Consider the following 18,657-nt stretch of genomic DNA (forward strand, 5'->3'; position numbering starts at 1 on the left):
AATTTCATTCTTCAATTTTATAATTTTATGTAATTCCTACACGAATTTTCGACCTTAGTGAACAAAAATAAATGGAAAAATATGAATTGAAATGGTCATTCATGGTCGGGTGGAACGCATTATTTGCTTTTTATAACATTCTTATGGGAAAATCCATTTAGGTTACGAATTTTTTAGGTTACGAAGCAGGTTTTGGAACGGATTAAATTCGTAACCCAAGGTATTACTGTACCATTGTAGTGACGAAGGGGAAGGAATCAAGGCATTCTTCTCTCTCTTTCTTCATTATTATTCTCTGTCTCCGAAATCATTCATAATTTCACTCTCAATGGTCAGACATGTGTTGCTGCCAATTCAATGCTGTGTGTATGTGTGTGTGTGTGTGTGTGTGTGTGTGTGTGTGTGTGTGTGTGTGTGTGTGTGTGTGTTATTAGCTGTACAAAATGGTAAAATGTTATGATAATTTTGAAATGATATTGATAATATAATATCAAAGATTAATTCATAAAGGGGTAGTAAATTAAGGGATATTTAAAGTAGGATGTTATAAAAGGTATACATTTGGTATCTGAACTTTCGAGATAGGCAGTTATTAGCGTATTTACAGGAGGTCCTAAGTATTCGCAGGTTTTACCTATTCGTGGGGAGGGAGGGGGTCTGGTATGCATCCCCCAAATACAGGGGGTCCACTGTAAAGTACATATATATGTTTGTGTATAACAAATATCAAAGCTTAGTGAAAATTTCTACAAACACCACATTGACTCTTCAGTCTGAAATTATAGGCAATCAACTAGTGTAGTCTTAGAAATTGCCAGCAAATAAGAAAAATATATTGCAATAGCTGCTTAAGCCAAGTTGGTGAAAGAGATAAGGATGAAACCAGTAAAGTACCATGAAAGGCACATCCTTTCAAGTATAAACATTTGAAGTCTACTCATTATTTTATCCTCACTTAAATATGGTATAAATTTCCTTATGCCCACCAAAATCACTCTACTATGCTAATCCGTCTTCTAAAAATGAAAAAAAATCTCATATTTAAGAATCTCTTTCTATATATCTATAAGCAGTCTTCTGTTACTAGCGGCCTAGGTTATCAATGAACTGTCTTTATAACACTTCTCTAGCGATGACGATCACTGGATTTGCACCGATCTCTAGTTACCGATGCCAAACCCCACACCCCACCACACCTGGAGAATGAGTAGACCTAACCAAAACTTGGATACAATTTCAGAGGTTTACAAAAGATGAAGTCCAACTGCTTGGAGGAAGGGACAAGACAATTAAAAGATTACTACTATATAAATTGATATCTGACCACAAAAAATGTTATAAAAATACAATTTAATCAATTGCATTTTAGTAAACAATAACAATTCTTTCTCGCAAAGAGTGCATTTTTACAAAACACACATTAAACTTACAGACACAAAGGAAATATCTATCAGGTAACTAATTTTTAATTAAGTGATTTTAACTTTAAGGTCATTCTTAACCTTAAGAGCTGGGGTAAGGTCATTCTTAACCCCTAAGAGCCAGGGTATGCAGCACCCCATGCCGGCAAAACTTTGATGGGGAAAAAAAAAATCAATGGCAAGAGGAAGATATGCAAATGCACATGGAGAAAGAGAAAAAAATTCTTTAAAATTTTCCCTACCTTCCACGAGAAGTTAAAAATGACTGTACAACTCCTTGTGGGGCCTCTTTTACAACCAACTTTATATTTTTTCTAATAAAAATTTTTATTTAATTTTGTAAAATTATAATTACAGCTCACACAATATCAAAACAGATAAATAAAATCAGTAACAAATTCTTAGCATATTTGTTGAAAAATATTTACGTAAATTTACCGAGAACAAAGATTAAGTAACTTTTTTTTATTTGTACATGTTTTTTCTAATATTTCTCTGCAAAATTACATTTACAACTGACATACTATCATAAAAGACAAGAACAAAAACCAACAGCAAATCCTTGGTATATTTATGAGCAAATTTACAAAAAGATGTTAAGCGAGAGAGACGCAGTGCATTCTCCCTTTAGGTCAGAAGCAGAATTGAAGTTCTGAGATGCCAGACTTGTGATTTTAGCCAGTGTAAAAGTTGGCATTAGTGAATTTATGGGCTATAAAAGTATTGGCACCTCTTCCTCTCCTGATTTTTTCGAAACCAACGGCACTTAATATTATTTAACTACAGCATTAATGCTTATAAGCACGGGTCCAAATAATAAAGGCCATTGCTAAAGCTGACGTTACATGTGGAACTAAGGTGAACAATTGCGGATGCTAAAAGATTATGTGAAAAGATTTTTTGACCTAGCGATTACTGAACTGCTAGTCCAATTCATCCTGTGACCGTTTTCACTATTCTGTCAAAACTGGGCAAACATCCAATGCAATATTCATACATTTAAGTGAAAACAGTCGCAGGATACAAACAACTGGCAGATCAGTAATCGCTACATCAAAAGAACTCTTTTCACGAAATCATTTAGAATCTGCAATTATAGAACTTACTTCCAATTGTAATTTTAACCTTATCTCTGGCAGGTATTATTTGGACTCATGTATAAGCAAAATTTTCAAGAATGACCTTAAAGGTAAAATCATTGACTTATTTACAAATTAGTTACCTAACAGATATTTTCTTTATATCTGTATGCATAATGTGTGTTTTGTAAAAATGTTCACTTGTGAGAAAAATATTGTTTAACAAAATGAGATTGATTGAATTGTATTTTATAATATTTTTTATGGTCAGATACCAACCTGTATAATCTTTTCAATGTCTTGGGAAGGTCTACTAATTCTCCAGGTGTGTTGGATTCCAGGTACATTTTTTCTGTAATATTCCATTCTGTCATTTATACAAGCTTTCTTTGTAAACTTACTTTCATATTAATATCAGTCTGCTTAGTAAAGGACAAGAGTTGAAAGGCCTTGGAGCGGTACTCCACTGTTTCACTTTCCTTCATGGCTTCTGCTTTTATTTATATGTATGTATGTATGTATAATATATATATATATATATATATATATATCTATATATATATATATATATATATATATATATATATTATACTATTCGGCAATGTCTCTCTCTCTTTAATATGCATCTTTCTGGCTCTCTTACCTTTTCTCAACCTTTGTCCCTAATTGTTGGAATTGGACTCTCATGACTTCTTTTGTGTTGGCCTCTACAACTCCCTGGTATATTGGATTATTTTTGTAGAAACCCTTGTCCAACTCAGGATCAGTGTTCTTGGGGTCAGAGGTACCCCCCCTTCTTTTCGCTGTTTTATTTGTTCAGGTGTGTTTTTCTTGGAGCCACCTTTAAACCTCAGGTGCTTGGTGTGTACTACCCAGGATATGTCTCCTGTTGCATTCTTTACTTATGGAAGCTACCCGGATTTCTAAGACACAACTCCATACCAACACTCTCATAGCTCTATGCTCCCCCATACCAACACCCTCATAGCTCTAAGCTCCGCCCTTTTCTCTGTTGTTTTACTTGGAAGCTTGGTGCCATCATTATTATTATTATTATTACTCTTCAATAGTTTAACCAGACCACAGAGCTAATTCATATAGCTCTTGCAGGGCTGGCCCATAGGATTTGCCTTTTATAATTACATTACAGCACTTTTAGCCAGCCCGTAGGGGTTAGTGCCATCAGTGGACCTCATGCGGTGCACTATAGACATTACTTAAATTTCTTTGCAGCGTGCCTTCAGCCCCTAGCTGCAACCACTTTCGTTCCTTTTACTGTACCTCCTTTCATATTCTCTTTCGTCATCTTACTTTCCACCCTCTCCTAACAATGCTTCATAGTGCATGATTAAGTTTCTTATAATGGGTAAATCTGAGAGAATAGTTTTTTATTTAGTTTGAGGAACTTCATATGTGGCTTCCATATAAAAAAAAAAAAAAAAACAAATACCGAGTGGTTAGATTAAACTATTTTTTATACGCCAAGTCACTTTACTTACCTATTATGTACAAATCTCTTGAAAACCAAATCTCTTGAAAAACAAATCTCTAGAAAACAGTCATTCAAATAACAGACTTCAAAGAACTACAAGAGCTATGACCTGAGAATTCAACCAATGACAGACTCACAGGTACAATACATCTCGATTAACAAATATTGCAATAACCTTTCAAAAAAAAAACTGACTTTACAAGACATATAGCAACACAAAAGGTAAGTGAGGTAAAGCTTCAATCCAAAGGTATAAAAGTATCTAACAGCAAAATTTACTTCCACACTGTATTAGCAGCATCAAAGTATACATAAATATTTAATCAAGGCTCTTTACTGATCTCTTCCTAAAATTAAAGGAATTTGTTTAAGCAAGTTATATGCTTTTGACAATTAAAAATCCACTAAGCTATATACAAACAAAAATTAAAAAACAAAACCTTGTCATTAATAACACAAAATTAGTAGGCCATATTTACTGCTCTCAGTACACAGCTTAGATTCTGTACCTTACACGTGGGGGCTAACGGGGCTGCTGTAATGTTGACTTGCACAGCCCCCCATGGATTGTACGAAGCAGGGGGTAGTGGAGAAGAGTCACGGGAAAGGGGAGCAGAGGAGGGGCCAAAAGATGTGGAATTACAAGGATTAGGTGATAGTGAGGTATTGGGTAAAGGTGAAGATGAGCGAAAACTTGTGGCGGGGGGGAAAAGGGAGTAAGTTGAAGGTAAAGATGTGGAGAAATTCTGTTGTGTTGGAGGGGCTAGAAACAAGGAAGAAGGTCGAGAAACTGAAGGATCTGTGCTTAAAAACATATTGCCTTGAGAAACTCTTGACAAATCTATAGAGGACTTTGCAGCTGACAAGTCTACAAAAGGATTAGGTGCAGAATTCAAGTGGTTTTCAAAATCACTGGACAGGAAAGATGTAATAAAGGGTGGGTTGGAGTGTCGGAAAGATATCTTAGAAGTAGCAGTGAAGAAAGAATTTGATGAAACAGGTAGAGGAGGTACAGGTGGAGGGGAGGGAGTGAGTCCTGCGGCAGGAACACTCTGAGGGAAGGAGGGAAATGTGTAAACCAGATAGGAATTTGAAAAAATACTAATCAAGCTTTAAATGTACCAGGGAAACTGATCTTGGAAAAATGTCTAAGTCATTTTAAGTATTTCATAATTTTAAATGTCATTCTAGTTAACATTATTTAATTTGGTGCAAACCATAGATTTCAGCTACTTATGCTACTGCTGTGCAATAGACAAATAAAATATTAACGAGAAAGAATAGAGATGACGTGGATTCGTAGACTTAATAAATTAACAGAGAAAAGAAAATGACATAGATGAATTTTTTACCTTACGTTACAAGTTCCTAAACCACTTACAACAACTTTATCAACCTACAAACTCTGCCACACAATTCAAAGGCACTACCCATAAGTTCAATGTTACAAAAATATCAACCTGTTTAGCCGTGAAAAAGAACTAGAGAATTACCAAATCCTATCTGACACATACATGTACAACATACCTTTGGCTGAGCAACATGTTGAGGTGATGCAGATGGTGCTGGGGCTGGCATACCCCACGGATCAAGACTGGGTGCTGGAGGAGTGGCTACAGAACGTGCCCCACCACCATTAGCTCCACCATGAGGATTAAAATTGATGTCCAGAAGATCATTCATAGCTGACAAGTCTTCCTTCTGACTGCGCTTGTATTCCCTAGGAGGGAGAGATCCATGACCAGTACTGGCTTTTGATTAGTCATAAACTTTTATAGGTAAAATGAGAAATTTAGCTGACCCACTTATAAATACTTTGCATGCAAAACTGAGTCACAAAAACAAAACACTGAAATAACACTTTGAAAATTAAAACAAATCCAAGCATATGTTGCAAAAGCTTGTCAATATTCCACAACCACATGCAAATTGGAGCAGAATTCAAAGAACAGTAATATTAAATTAAATAAACAGTATAAATGTAACAGGCACTCAAACTTGCATATAACAGTTCTTACCTCAACATCATAATCACCAAAATACCTTCATAATATAGTAAAATACAGACATACACAGTTAATCTCTTCAAATGCCATTTCAATTTACTAACAAAGAAAACTAACACTTCTCCAAGCATGTAATACTATTACTAATTCATACAGAGAATACCCATTTTGACTGACCAGGAAAATGTACCCAATTAAAGTTAAACAATGTGTTTGCCCACTCTTGATTGCAAAACAATGTGATAACTAATTAATAAATGTGTTGTAAATAAAACATCTGAGGAAATTTATACAAGTATTGAAAATTTTCTGACCCCAACCAGATAGTCCTGACTATTCTCACATGACAGAAAATAAAGGTTCATGAACTGGAAACATTTTGTAGCCTATTGGATCCTTCTATTATAATTTTTTTCTATGATATTTCAACCATACCATTGAGTTTACAGTTCTTAATTCTCATAAGATTCAGTACTGCACACACTATGTTATGTACAATATGGATCATCTTGTCTTTATCAAATATGAAACCTAAATAGGACTAAAATGAACCCTAACCTACAATTACATCTGTTATGTTTCACTCTTTATACCAAACTTAAGAACACAATTGGTTTTTAATACCATTTCCAAAATTCAAAATCTACACTTACTACCATAATGTAAATCACAAATTTATTCAACAACCCAGACACCTACCCTAATTTAAAAGCTTACCAGCAATCCAGATGACCATGCAAACATCCTGATCAAAGGTCAGGTGCATTAAAAATACAGTTAATTATGAACTACATCATGCAAGTTATCAGCTACTTTCTGATATACATCCTATATTTTCCTGTACTCTTTTGCTTTTTAGTTTTTGGACCCACCAACAAAGTGTCACTAAACTTTACATTAGGTAACATTTATCAAGTAAAAAATTGCAATAAAACTTATAAAACAAAAATTCACTTCCTCAGAATTGCCAAGTTGAAAGAACTAGACACTCATACCACATACCTTTACATACCTTCATCTAAAAATGACAACTGTAAAATTTTTAATGTTGCCAAAAAATTACTTAAAAATTGCTTACAGTATAATCCATGTTCTTAATTTCCTTCTGCACATGAATATGCCCTATACTATAGAATTTAAAATAATGTAAGTAAATTGCGCATGCTAACTCCTAATTCCTTTAACACCAGTTTCTGATGCCTGTAAAGTGCCCTTTAAATGGTTACTTGTTAAGCACCTTTTATTGGGTCTCTGGTGAAAATTGCATTGGGACTCCCCAAAACAGACATCTCAAAATTCTCCTTTGATACAAACCATATACAAGCAAACTGGCTTTCAAGTCATGCACTACTAACAATTCAAAACAAGCACAGGCCTATAAAACTAAATGGAACCAAAATAACATTTTGGTAGATATTCTGGTAACAAATCTTGCTATCAAGTCTTTGTACAAATAATGTTAACAAACTGGCAAAACTCATGTATAAAATCCTACTGAATTAAGTAGGGATACAGTAATAAGTAAATATGACCCTTTTCATATATACAACTAAGGATGCTCACTGCAGTAACAACTTCCTTACACACTGCAACTAGTTCCACACATTTTCACATGACTACGTATTCACTGAACAGGAATAGTGGAGTGACCCCAGTTATCGACATATTACTATTTGCTTTTGTAATTATTAATACAAACACCAATGATAACATGATGTAATTTCAAGACAGTAGACTAAAATAACATTAAAAACTAGCATAAATTTTTCTTACTAAAATGGTTCCAATGCAGTAAAAATACATTTCAACAAATGTAGTTTTGATATTCTCTAGTTATACTGTTTCCTTGTAAAAAGTAGAGGAATAACATTTACAAAGCAAACATTATAAAAATGTACTTCCTTGCAATAACTTAAGGACAAAAATAGCAATACGTAGAGAAGAATAAAAAAAATATATATTCAAAATGACAGTGCAGGCAAACTGAATGCCTAAAACCTAAGAATAAGGATGATCCCCCCAAAAAAATTACTGAGAATAATGATATTGTTAAACTACAATAAAGTTTTGTACATACTTACCTGGCAGATATATACGTCTTAATGGCCCACCCAGCCTCCCCTCAGGAGACAGGTGAAAGAAAAAAAATCTGGCTGGAGAGATAGATTGGTTCATACGCCCGCCACCCAGCGGCGGGTAAGGTAGACCACCTGACCTACCTGTCGCGTGTGCCGCGAGATTTGAAATTCTGTCGGAACGTCGGAGACTATAGCTAAGTATATATCTGCCAGGTAAGTATGTACAAAACTTTATTGTAGTTTAACAATATCATTTTTGTACATGAACTTCCCTGCCAGATATATACTTAGCTGATTGGCACCCTTGGTGGAGGGTAAGAGACAGCTAAAGTAATAAGGAGAGATAAGAAACAACTGATGTTGTAGGATATAAATAACCTTGGTTCTTACCTGTTCAGGCAGAAGACTTCATTGATATTGTCTCTGAGTCTGCGTTGCCTGGAGAGCTACAGCTAGGACGTGACCTGATGCTGAAAGACTCTCGGATCTACCACTGGGATATGTGATCCCTTTGTGTGGTAGAATCCAAGTCGGATCCTGTTAAAGGGAGTTCGTCCCTATCTTAACAGGTCCTAACCACTACTACTGCAAGGAGCCACACTCATCAGACCACCTAACCAAACTACTAAAGATTAGTACTACGACCTAAAGAGATGCCTTCATGCATCCTCTTTAAGGCAACCAACAACAACAAATACAAGGGGGAAAAATTTATACTACTAAACAGGATGAGTTCCAGCTCCCTGCCCCAGCACTGAATCCGCAGATACGTACGGGCCCAAGGCGAAGCATTTTTCGTAAGTGATTCTCACATCACGTAAGTAGTGGTTCGCGAACACTGACTGACATCTCCAGAATGTTGTCTCCATCAGATTTTGCACGGACATATTCTTGTTGAAAGCAAGAGAAGTTGCTATGGCTCTTACTTCGTGTGCTTTCACTTTAAGAAGCCTAAGATGTTCTTCTCTGCAGGATCCGTGTGCTTCTTTGATGAGGCTTCTCAAGAAGAAGGACAATGCGTTCTTCGACAATGGACGAGTAGGCTCTTTTACTGAACACCACAGGACCTCTCGGTTGGCTTTCAGTTGCTCTTTTCTTCTAAGGTAGTATTTCACCATTCTCACTGGGCAAAGAGTTCTCTCGGGTTCTTCTCCTACCAAAGAAGATAACCCACGAATCTCGAAGTTCTTGGGCCATGGACTTGATGGGTTCTCATTCTTTGCAAGAAAACCAGGAAGGAAAGAGCAAATGAGAGAGTCCTCCTTAAAACCCACATTACCATCAATCGCCTGAAGCTCACTCACTCTTCTGGCGGAAGCTAGAGCCATCAAAAACAGAGTCTTCCTGGTAAGGTCTCTGAATGAGGCTGAATTAGGGGGTTCAAACCTAGAGGACCCAAGGAATTGAAGGACTACATCCAAATTCCAGCTAGGTGTCTTAGGATACTGCATTTTCGTTGTATTAAAAGACCTAATAAGGTCCTGTAGGTCCTTATCTTCTGATAAGTTGAGGCCCCTGTGCCTGAAGACATTCGCCAACATACTACGATAGCCTTTAATCGTCGAAACGACTAAGCCACATTCTTGTCTTAAGAATAAAAAGAAGTCTGCAATTTGATTCACAGAGGTACTGGAAGAGGAAACGTTATTCCTCTTGCACCATCTTCTGAAGACATCCCACTTCGATTGGTACACTCGTAAGGTGGAAGACCTCCTCGCTCTAGCGATTGCCTTAGCAGCTGCTGACGAAAAGCCTTTCGCTCTGACCAGTTTCTGGACAGTCTGAAGCCAGTCAGACTGAGAGCGGGGAGGTTTTTGTGGTACCTGTCGAAGTGGGGCTGTCTGAGTAGATCGCTCCTTAGAGGAAGCGATCTTGGAAAAATCCACTAGCCATTCCAGCACCTCTGTGAACCAATCTTGTGCTGGCCAAAAGGGAGCTATCAAAGTCATCCTCGCGGAATCTGACTCTGCGAACTTTTTTAAAGTCAACCCCAGAATCTTGAAGGGGGGAAACGCGTATACATCGAGTCCTTTCCAATCGAGTAGGAGAGCGTCTATCCCTATTGCTCCTGGATCCGAGATGGGCGAGCAATACAGATCCAGTCTTTTGTTCTTTGAAGTTGCAAACAGGTCTAAGAGAGGCCTGCCCCACAACTTCCAAAGGCTCTGGCAAACATCTTGGTGCAGAGTCCACTCTGTGGGAAGGACCTGATCTTTCCTGCTGAGGAGATCTGCCCTTACATTCCTTTCTCCCTGTACGAATCTGGTGAGAAGTTTTATCCCCCTTTCTTTTTTTCCCCTGTCCCCCCCCACAGAAGATCTCTTGCTGTTTCGTACAGAGAGAAGGAATGCGTCCCCCCTGTTTCCTGATGTATGCCAGAGCCGTGGTGTTGTCCGAGTTTATTTGCACAACTGCTCCTGTCACATCTGACTCGAACTCCTTCAGAGCAAGCCACACGGCTATTAGTTCTTTCCTGTTGATGTGCCAGGAAGACTGGTCCCCCATCCAGGTTCCTGACACCTCCTTGGTTCCCAGAGTCGCCCCCCAACCTGTTTCCGACGCATCGGAGAACAACACCAGGCTGGGGTTCTGGGATTGAAGCGGCAGTCCCTGCGAGAACTTGTCGGGATCCGCCCACCATGCTAACTCCTTCTTGATTTGAAGAGTAATTGACAGGGAGAACTTCAAATCCTGAGAAGGACGACTCCAATTCCGATGAAGAAAGAATTGGAGCGGTCTCAGGTGCAACCTTCCTAGGGAAACAAATTGCTCCAGTGAGGAGAGCGTCCCCAGCAGACTCATCCACTCCCTCACTGTGCATACTTCTTTCCCTAAGAAGGTTGTTACTTTTTCGAGTCCCCGGGCTATCCTCTCCTGTGACGGAAAAGCCCGAAAACTCAGAGAGTTCATCTGGATCCCCAGATAAACGCACTCTTGAGCGGGAATCAGACTTGACTTCTGCAGATTGACCAGAAGTCCTAAGGAATAAGTCAAATCCAGGGTTTTCTTCAAGTCCTTCAGACAACGATCTCTGGAATTGGCCCCCCTTATAAGCCAATCGTCGAGATAGAGCGAAATCCTCACCCCTTCTAGGTGAAGCCATTGTGCCACATTCCTCATGATGGCCGTAAAGACTTGGGGGGCCGTGGAGAGGCCAAAACACAGGGCCCTGAATTGGAAGATTCTTCCCCCCATCATGAATCTTAGAAACTTCCTCGAGGAAGGATGGATTGGTACGTGGAAGTAAGCGTCCTGTAAGTCCAAGGACACCATCCAGTCCCCTGGACGGAGTGCTGCTAACACCGAGGCAGTGGTCTCCATCGTGAACTTCTTCTTTTCGACGAAGAAGTTCAGGGCGCTTACATCCAACACCGGTCTCCATCCCCCTGAGGATTTCGGAACTAGGAACAGGCGGTTGTAAAAGCCTGCCGAAAGATGATCTGCCACTAGTTCGATCGCCTCCTTTTCCAGCATCTGATCTACCGCTAGTCGGAGGGCTTGATTCATGATGGGGTCCCTGTATCTGGCCGTCAACTCCCTCGGGGTATTCGTCAAGGGAGGCCTCGAAGAGAACGGGATTAGATAGCCCTTCCTCAAAATTGACAGGGTCCAGGCATCTGCGTCTTTCTGGGCCCAGACTTCTGCAAACTGTAAAAGCCTGGCGCCTACAGTTGTCTGAAGGACTTGAGTCTTACTTGGGAGGTTTGATTGACTTCGTAAAAGTCCTCCCTCTTCTATTTGGTTTCCGACCTCTGAACGAAGAGGATCTAGAGGTAGATGCCTCTCGAAAGGGTTCCTGAGAGGTCGGCTTAGCTTTCTTTGTCTTAGTCTGGAAGGTAGGGCGCGGCTTCCTTGCAGACTGCGCTAGAAGGTCCTGCGTAGCTTTGGCAGAGAGAGCCTTCGAAATGTCTTGAACCAGGTGTTTAGGAAACAGCTGTGTAGAGAGAGGGGCAAAAAGCAAAGACGATCTCTGAGCATGTGAGACCGACTTTGTTAAAAATGAGCAAAATACTGATCTTTTCTTCAAGACCCCTGCTCCAAACAGTGAAGCTATTTCGCTGGCCCCATCCCTCACCGATTTATCCATACAGGATAAGACACAATTCAAATCCTCCGGAGAAAACGTGTCCGGTCCTTGAGTTTTCTTGGCTAGGACTCCGAGGGACCAATCGAGAAAGTTGAAAACTTCCAAGACTCTAAAAATGCCTTTTAGAATGTGATCTATTTCATTCATTGCCCACGTAGTTTTGGCCGAATTCAAAGCTGATCTTCTAGTGGCGTCTACTAGTGCCGAAAAATCTGCGTCAGCTGAAGACGGAAGGCCCAGTCCCAAGGGTTCTCCTGTCTCATACCAAAATCCTGTCCGTCCTGAAAGCTTCGACGGAGGGAAGGCAAACATTGTTTTCCCCGCTTCTTCTTTAGTACGCATCCATGAACCGAAACTCTTGAGCGCTTTCTTCATAGAAAGAGTCGGTTTCATTCTCACACACGAAGATCCTTTCGTTGCTTTCGCTGTGGAGAACAACAAGTGTGGAGAAGGAGGAGCAGTAGGGCTCAAAGACTCTCCGAACTCCTGAAGGAGAAGCTCTGTGAGCTTCTTGTATGAAGAAACTGTTGCCGATGTATTAGTTTCTTCCTCAGAGGCTTCCTGGTCTTCTTGAGGAGGAGAACGGGGATGAGGATCCTTATGAGAATCCTTAGATGATTTCCTAGCTGGGGTACAGTGCGATGAAGGAGACAAACGTCTTGAATGAGGAGAAGATTCCAAAGTAGAGAGGCGTACAGGAGAACGACGAGTTGTAAAAGAAGGACGCTTATCCGAAAATTCTTGTCTAAACTCTCATTCCTTCCTAAATGCAGACAAACTCTTAACAGCAAAAGAGGAAGGACTCCTTTCTCTAGAAAGACCACGTCTATCCCTAGGGAAACTACGAGAGGGAGAGCGCCTGCTAAGATCCTGGCGCCGATCGTGAGGAGAGCGGCTACTAGGCGCCGAGCGCCTATCTGTCACAGGGCGCTTAGTGGAATCCTGGCGCCTACCAAGCGGCGAAACGTTGCTAAAAATAGGGCGCCTTTCAGGAGCAGGGCGCTTGAGAGGCTCTTGATGCCTACGAAGCGGAGAGCGGCTGCTACGCTCCGAGCGCTTAAACGGAACCGGGCGTTCTGCGAGATCTTGGTCCTTACCAAGGGGAGAACGTCTGAAAGGCTCCGAGCGCCTAACAGAATCAGGGCGCTTGAGGCGTTCTTGACTTCTAGCAAGAGGAGACCGATCAGGAGTAGGGAGTCTCGAGAACGAAGAGCGCCTACTAGGAGAACAAAGCAAACGAGGATCAAGGTGTCTTTCTCCAGGAGAACAGCTACTAAAAGAATGACGCTTACCAGGAGCAGGGCTCCTACTAGACTCTTGATGTTTTACAGGGGAGGAGCGAACTCCATGCGATGAGCGCCTACCAGTCACGTTATCCGACGCCCGACTACAGTAGTCGGAAGGAGAAGTGCGCCTACTTTCAGAAGGGCATTCCCTAGGTTCTCTGAGAAGACGAGGAGAAGAAAGATGAGACGGAGACGACGAACTAAGTCTTCTATGACCTGAGCGACTCTCTCTTCTTGCACGAACTCTAGAAGAAGGAGAAACAGAAGGGGCTGAGCGTCTACCCGAGGCAGGAATCCGATTTGGGGAAATATCTTCATAGTCCAAGGAGCGCCTATCCGTCGAATGGCGTCTCGACACCTCCGAGCGGGAGTGGTGTTCCTCTCGTGAAATGTTACGATGTGTAGAAGAATCCTCAAAAGAAGGAGAACGCCGATTACAAGGAGAGCGCTCTTCCGACGAAACGCGCCTCGATCTCTTGATCGGGAGAGACAAATCCTTCCTTCTACGCGATCTCGATGCCAAGGAGTCCGCCAAGGCTGTGATCTGAGCTTGTAGGCCCGCTAGCACTCGAGAAGGAGAGTCCCCAGGATCTTCTTCCGAAGTAAGCTCAGCGCGAGGCGCGGGAGAAGGAGGGCGATCACCGGATCTCCTAGGCTTCTTTGCTTGCAAGGAAGCTACATCAGAAAAGTCTTCTGGGCTGGACGCTAACGTACTGAAGGGAGCCTCCGCAGCCCTCTTCAACGGGCGTGACGCCTCCTTAGAGCTCCAACCACGCTTCGGCGAAGGAGAAGAGGATGACGAAAAACACTGGCGAAGAATATTCTTCTTCTTACGATCCAAGGCAGCCTGGGAGCGAACTTCAGGATCTGCCGAGGGGACGCCTGACCGGTGGGGGCTCTCCCTAGCCCTCCTGCGGCTTTCGACTTTCCTCCTCCACTGGAACTGGGAGTCTGGAAGAGGTCTAGGCCTGGAGGCACTAAGGAGCCGGTCAGACGCACCCTCCACATCACTGGGTACACTGCACTTATCATCACTGACACTCTTACCTTGATCAGTACGAAGATTCTTGTCTTCCTTAGAACACAAGGAAGCTTTTGAGGCCGCCGCCTCCGAAGACGAATCTACGGCTTCGGTGCGGGGAGCAGGAGCTGAGACCTGGGAGGAAGGTTCTAAAACTACATTAATGTTAGTTTCATTCTCACTCATTCTCGACCTGCTCGAACTCCTTGAAGAAGCTTTACGTACCCTATCCCTTTCAAGTTTCCTAATATAAGAAGAAAGAGCCTTATATTCATCTTCGTTCAAAACCTCACACTCTTGACACGGGTTACTAAACGAACATTCATTCCCCCTACATTTAACACAGAAAGTGTGAGGGTCAACCGCAGCTTTCGGTAACCTCACCTTACATCCATCGGTCAAACATACTCTAAACAAAACCGGAGTTTTGGAAACAGAATCAAAATCAGACATTCTACAGGAAAATCCAGCGCAAAGTCAATAACGGTCCACAATCAGCGTATGCCAAGCCAACATAGAGCGAATACGTCACCAAAATGTCCAAATCAATCTCCAGGCAAGCGAGAAATGAAGAATATATCGGAATGAACCGACAACAGTTGTTATCGCTTCAGCGACAGAAAAAAATCTGGCTGGAGAGATAGATTGGTTCATACGCCCGCCACCCAGCGGCGGGTAAGGTAGACCACCTGACCTACCTGTCGCGTGTGCCGCGAGATTTGAAATTCTGTCGGAACGTCGGAGACTATAGCTAAGTATATATCTGGCAGGGAAGTTCATGTACAAAAACCTAATTTAAACCTCAGTAGCAGGAAGGAACACAGATTTTCACATTCAAAATGACACATTTTTAATCAATTTGTATTTTCCATAGCTAATAAACCTGAGGTCTTAACAATAGGATAATCTTCTAGCTCTGGCTGGAATCCAGTTAAAAACAATCAAAGATTGTAATGCAAGGAATCTATGGCATCTGGCAAGTGCATACATGAGGAAAAGACTGGTCACCAACCAGTCTGCATCCTGTGATGCACTTAGTCTTTCTTCAACTGACTTGGAGTGTGGATGCTCGCATTTGCTCTTCTCCTGTCCAAGCCAGTTTCTTTGTTTTGCCCGTGATTCATTTATGCTTTTGAGGGTGTGTGCCTTCTGTGTGTTATCATGGATTCAGCCAAGAAGACTAGGATCCGTCGACACTTGTGTCTGGGAGTCCAAGAGTTTCCCAGTTCCAGATTTTTAGCTTTTCTAATTGACCCCCATTCACCTTGCAGGTGATGTTCAAATTTTTGTAATATAACTAATCCTTGCCCAAAATGTCATTCCTGGCCATTGTCGCAGTGGAAGAGTTTCTAAAATAAGAGGGTGAACAGTAGGATGGCTACTTGTCTTTCTTGGGAAGGTTTTTTGCCTCCCCAAGTGGACATTGCTGCTTACCCTTCTCCTTTCTTTTCTTCTATTGATTTGCCTTTGGAAGTATCATCAGCTGCGCTGGGTGATTTTGTGAATAACGTGATCCCCTCTCTCACAGAAGGTAATCTCACTCCTGGAAGAGAGGAGATGATGCCATCTTCCTCCTTTGCTTCACATTCAGATTTGCACAAGATGGTGACTGTATGGGGTTTCCCTGGGCCTGCAGGGTACCCCCTCCTTGGAAACCCTACCGTTGCATTTAATGGCTGTGCACCTTCCTGCTCCGGCTCCCCCTCCTCCTGGTCTCCACTACTTTGGCTCGCGTGTGCTGCCACCTTGTGGGACGCCATCAACAAATATAACGCATCCTGGGTCGTCCTTTATCTTGCCATCAGCAAGGCCATTGACTCAGGCTGCCAGCCCAGATGCTGTGATGCCACTCCCAGCAGCCTACCCGCCTGTGACGTCTCTCTCTCCACCTGTTGCTGTGACGTTCACTCCCAGCCTCTTCCATGACGTCATCGACAAGACTTTGTTGTTTCTTCTGACAGTGAGAGAGGTGGTTCACCTCTTATATCCAAGCATAACCAGACCAGTAATGTACCTGAAAAACCTAGTGTCCTCGTCGCTGCAGTAGTTAAGATATATTTCTTCTGACAGTGAGAGAGGTGGTTGACCTTTTATATCCAAGCATAACCAGACCAGTAATGTACCTGAATAACCTAGTGTCCTCGTCGCTGCAATAGTTAAGATACATCTTAGCTCCGTGCTACATTGCTCAGGAACGTAGCCATGGTGTGTGTGTCATCCTACGGCATCAACTTTTTTTTTTTATTCCAGCGGGCATTTGGTTACAAACATCATGAGCTAGAACTGGCTTGTTGCAGGTGAGCGTTCTAGCCATACTAAAAAAAAATAAGTATATCTTAGTTTTACCAGACCACTGAGCTGATTAACAGCTCTCCTAGGGCTGGCCCGAAGGATTAGATATTTTTACGTGGCTAGGAACCAATTGGTTACCTAGCAACGGGACCTACAGCTTATTGTGGGATCCGAACCACACTATATCGAGAAATGAACTTCCATCACCAGAAATAAATTTCTCTGATTCCGCGTTGACCGAGCCGGGAATCGAACCTGGGACCACCGGATTGGCAGCCCAGCTCGAAAACCACTCGTCCAGCGTGGAACTTTGTAGCCATACTGTTACACCATTTTTCATGTTCCATGCAACATGCAAATCTGCTTCTCAACAGCTTAAACTCCTCTCTCCAGCAAGGGGAGTAAGGAGTGGTGACAAACCCATTTCTTTAGTCCGACATGGTTTGTTGCCTGACCAAATATAGTTCTCTTGGACTTCAATGAATGCAATGAATCTGGTCATGTTTCATTGTATTTGAACCCATTGGACTGAGCGTTAGATATCCAAATACCTAACATCTCAAAACCTTAGGTCTTCAGTAACATGAACACCAGAATGGAAAGATGTTCAAAATCCAAAATGGGATGAGATTCAAAATACAAATAAAATCCAGATTTAAAAGGCAAGAAGGTGGATAACAACTTAAATATAAATAAAAGTGACTGAAAGGATTTAAATCAGTACCAAATCCCACACACTAATAGCTGATGACACCCCCATGCAAATCTCAACAGCTCATCTGATTCAAGATCATTCCCTTTTTAATCAGTGATGCAAACTACCCTATAACACAAAGGAATTTATAAAACCATCAAGAAGCATATCAAAACTGAATAATAAAAAATTATTCACTTAATATTTTAAGGGCAAGTATATTGGTTTTCACAGAACTAATTATGTACAGGCCGACCACAACAGCAATGTGAATGAAATATAACAAATCATTTTGACTAGTTCTGTTTTGTCCAAATGTATGTACCATAATTAAAATGACTAAAGCTAAACCTGTATATGCCACTCATTCTAGTAGTACACCCATTATTGTTCACTTTTTAAAAATCTCTTCCCAGCTTGCACTAATGGAGTCAACTATACAGAAATAAAATCACATACAGGGTATGCAACTTAAAACAAAATGAGTACTCAATAGAGATTTTGTACATGTACGTACTTAGTGAGATAAAATATTCCCCAAAAACAGGTTACCTCAGATAAGAGATCAGACAGCAGATCTAAGGGAGATAAATAAAAAGCAACTACTCTTCTTGTGTTCACTTCTAATGAATCTGAACAACAACAAAGAAATATGCTTGACCCTGACTACAAAATATGCATACTTCTTACATTTTGTAAGAAAATAACTTATAATTTATTTACTACTGTAAGTAAATGTACGGCATTCCTTCTAACTTTTGTATTTTACGAATTCCTTATTCCAACTGTAAATGTGTATTTTACAAACTCCTAATTCCAATTGTAAATGTTACTCCAACTTTACTTTTTACAAAAAAACAATGATGTTTTCACAAAACCACAAATTGTAAATCATTCTTACTACCATTAGCATAACCATGGGTCTAAAAGGTAACATCTATATCCATTAGTAAAGCTAAAAGCAATAGATATATATATATTATATATATAATGAGTGAAAATAACAGACATACAGACATAAAATATGCCACACTTCTTAAATATAAGACTTAGAACTAATACCAATGTTTCAATTTTATTGATCTGTTATTCTGACAAATCCATGTCATATGTGGTTAAATTCTGGGAGCTGCATGGTTTTCAAGCATCTTGTTTAAAAGATGTCACTAAATCAACAAAACATAAAAAACAATATACCTAC

At 40.8% G+C, this 18,657-nt stretch overlaps 1 protein-coding gene across 14 annotated transcripts in view; it reads right to left on the reverse strand.

Moving 5' to 3' along the window:
* LOC135216083 (epsin-3-like) overlaps nucleotides 1-18,657 on the reverse strand; it is a 305,512-nt gene that overhangs the window by 157,693 nt on the left and 129,162 nt on the right. For 10 of the 14 annotated variants that reach the window (XM_064251091.1, XM_064251086.1, XM_064251089.1 and 7 more), the window contains 2 exons: nucleotides 5,520-5,739; nucleotides 4,502-5,044 (listed from right to left, as the gene is read on the reverse strand). In XM_064251091.1, the coding sequence (XP_064107161.1) occupies nucleotides 4,502-5,044; nucleotides 5,520-5,739 (763 nt within the window). The remainder of the gene's footprint in view (nucleotides 1-4,501; nucleotides 5,045-5,519; nucleotides 5,740-18,657) is intronic. The other 4 variants (XM_064251088.1, XM_064251087.1, XM_064251095.1 and 1 more) reach the window with 2 other exon arrangements.

This window comes from Macrobrachium nipponense, chromosome 6 (assembly GCF_015104395.2).
Source record: "Macrobrachium nipponense isolate FS-2020 chromosome 6, ASM1510439v2, whole genome shotgun sequence".
In the NCBI taxonomy this organism is placed as follows: domain Eukaryota; kingdom Metazoa; phylum Arthropoda; class Malacostraca; order Decapoda; family Palaemonidae; genus Macrobrachium; species Macrobrachium nipponense.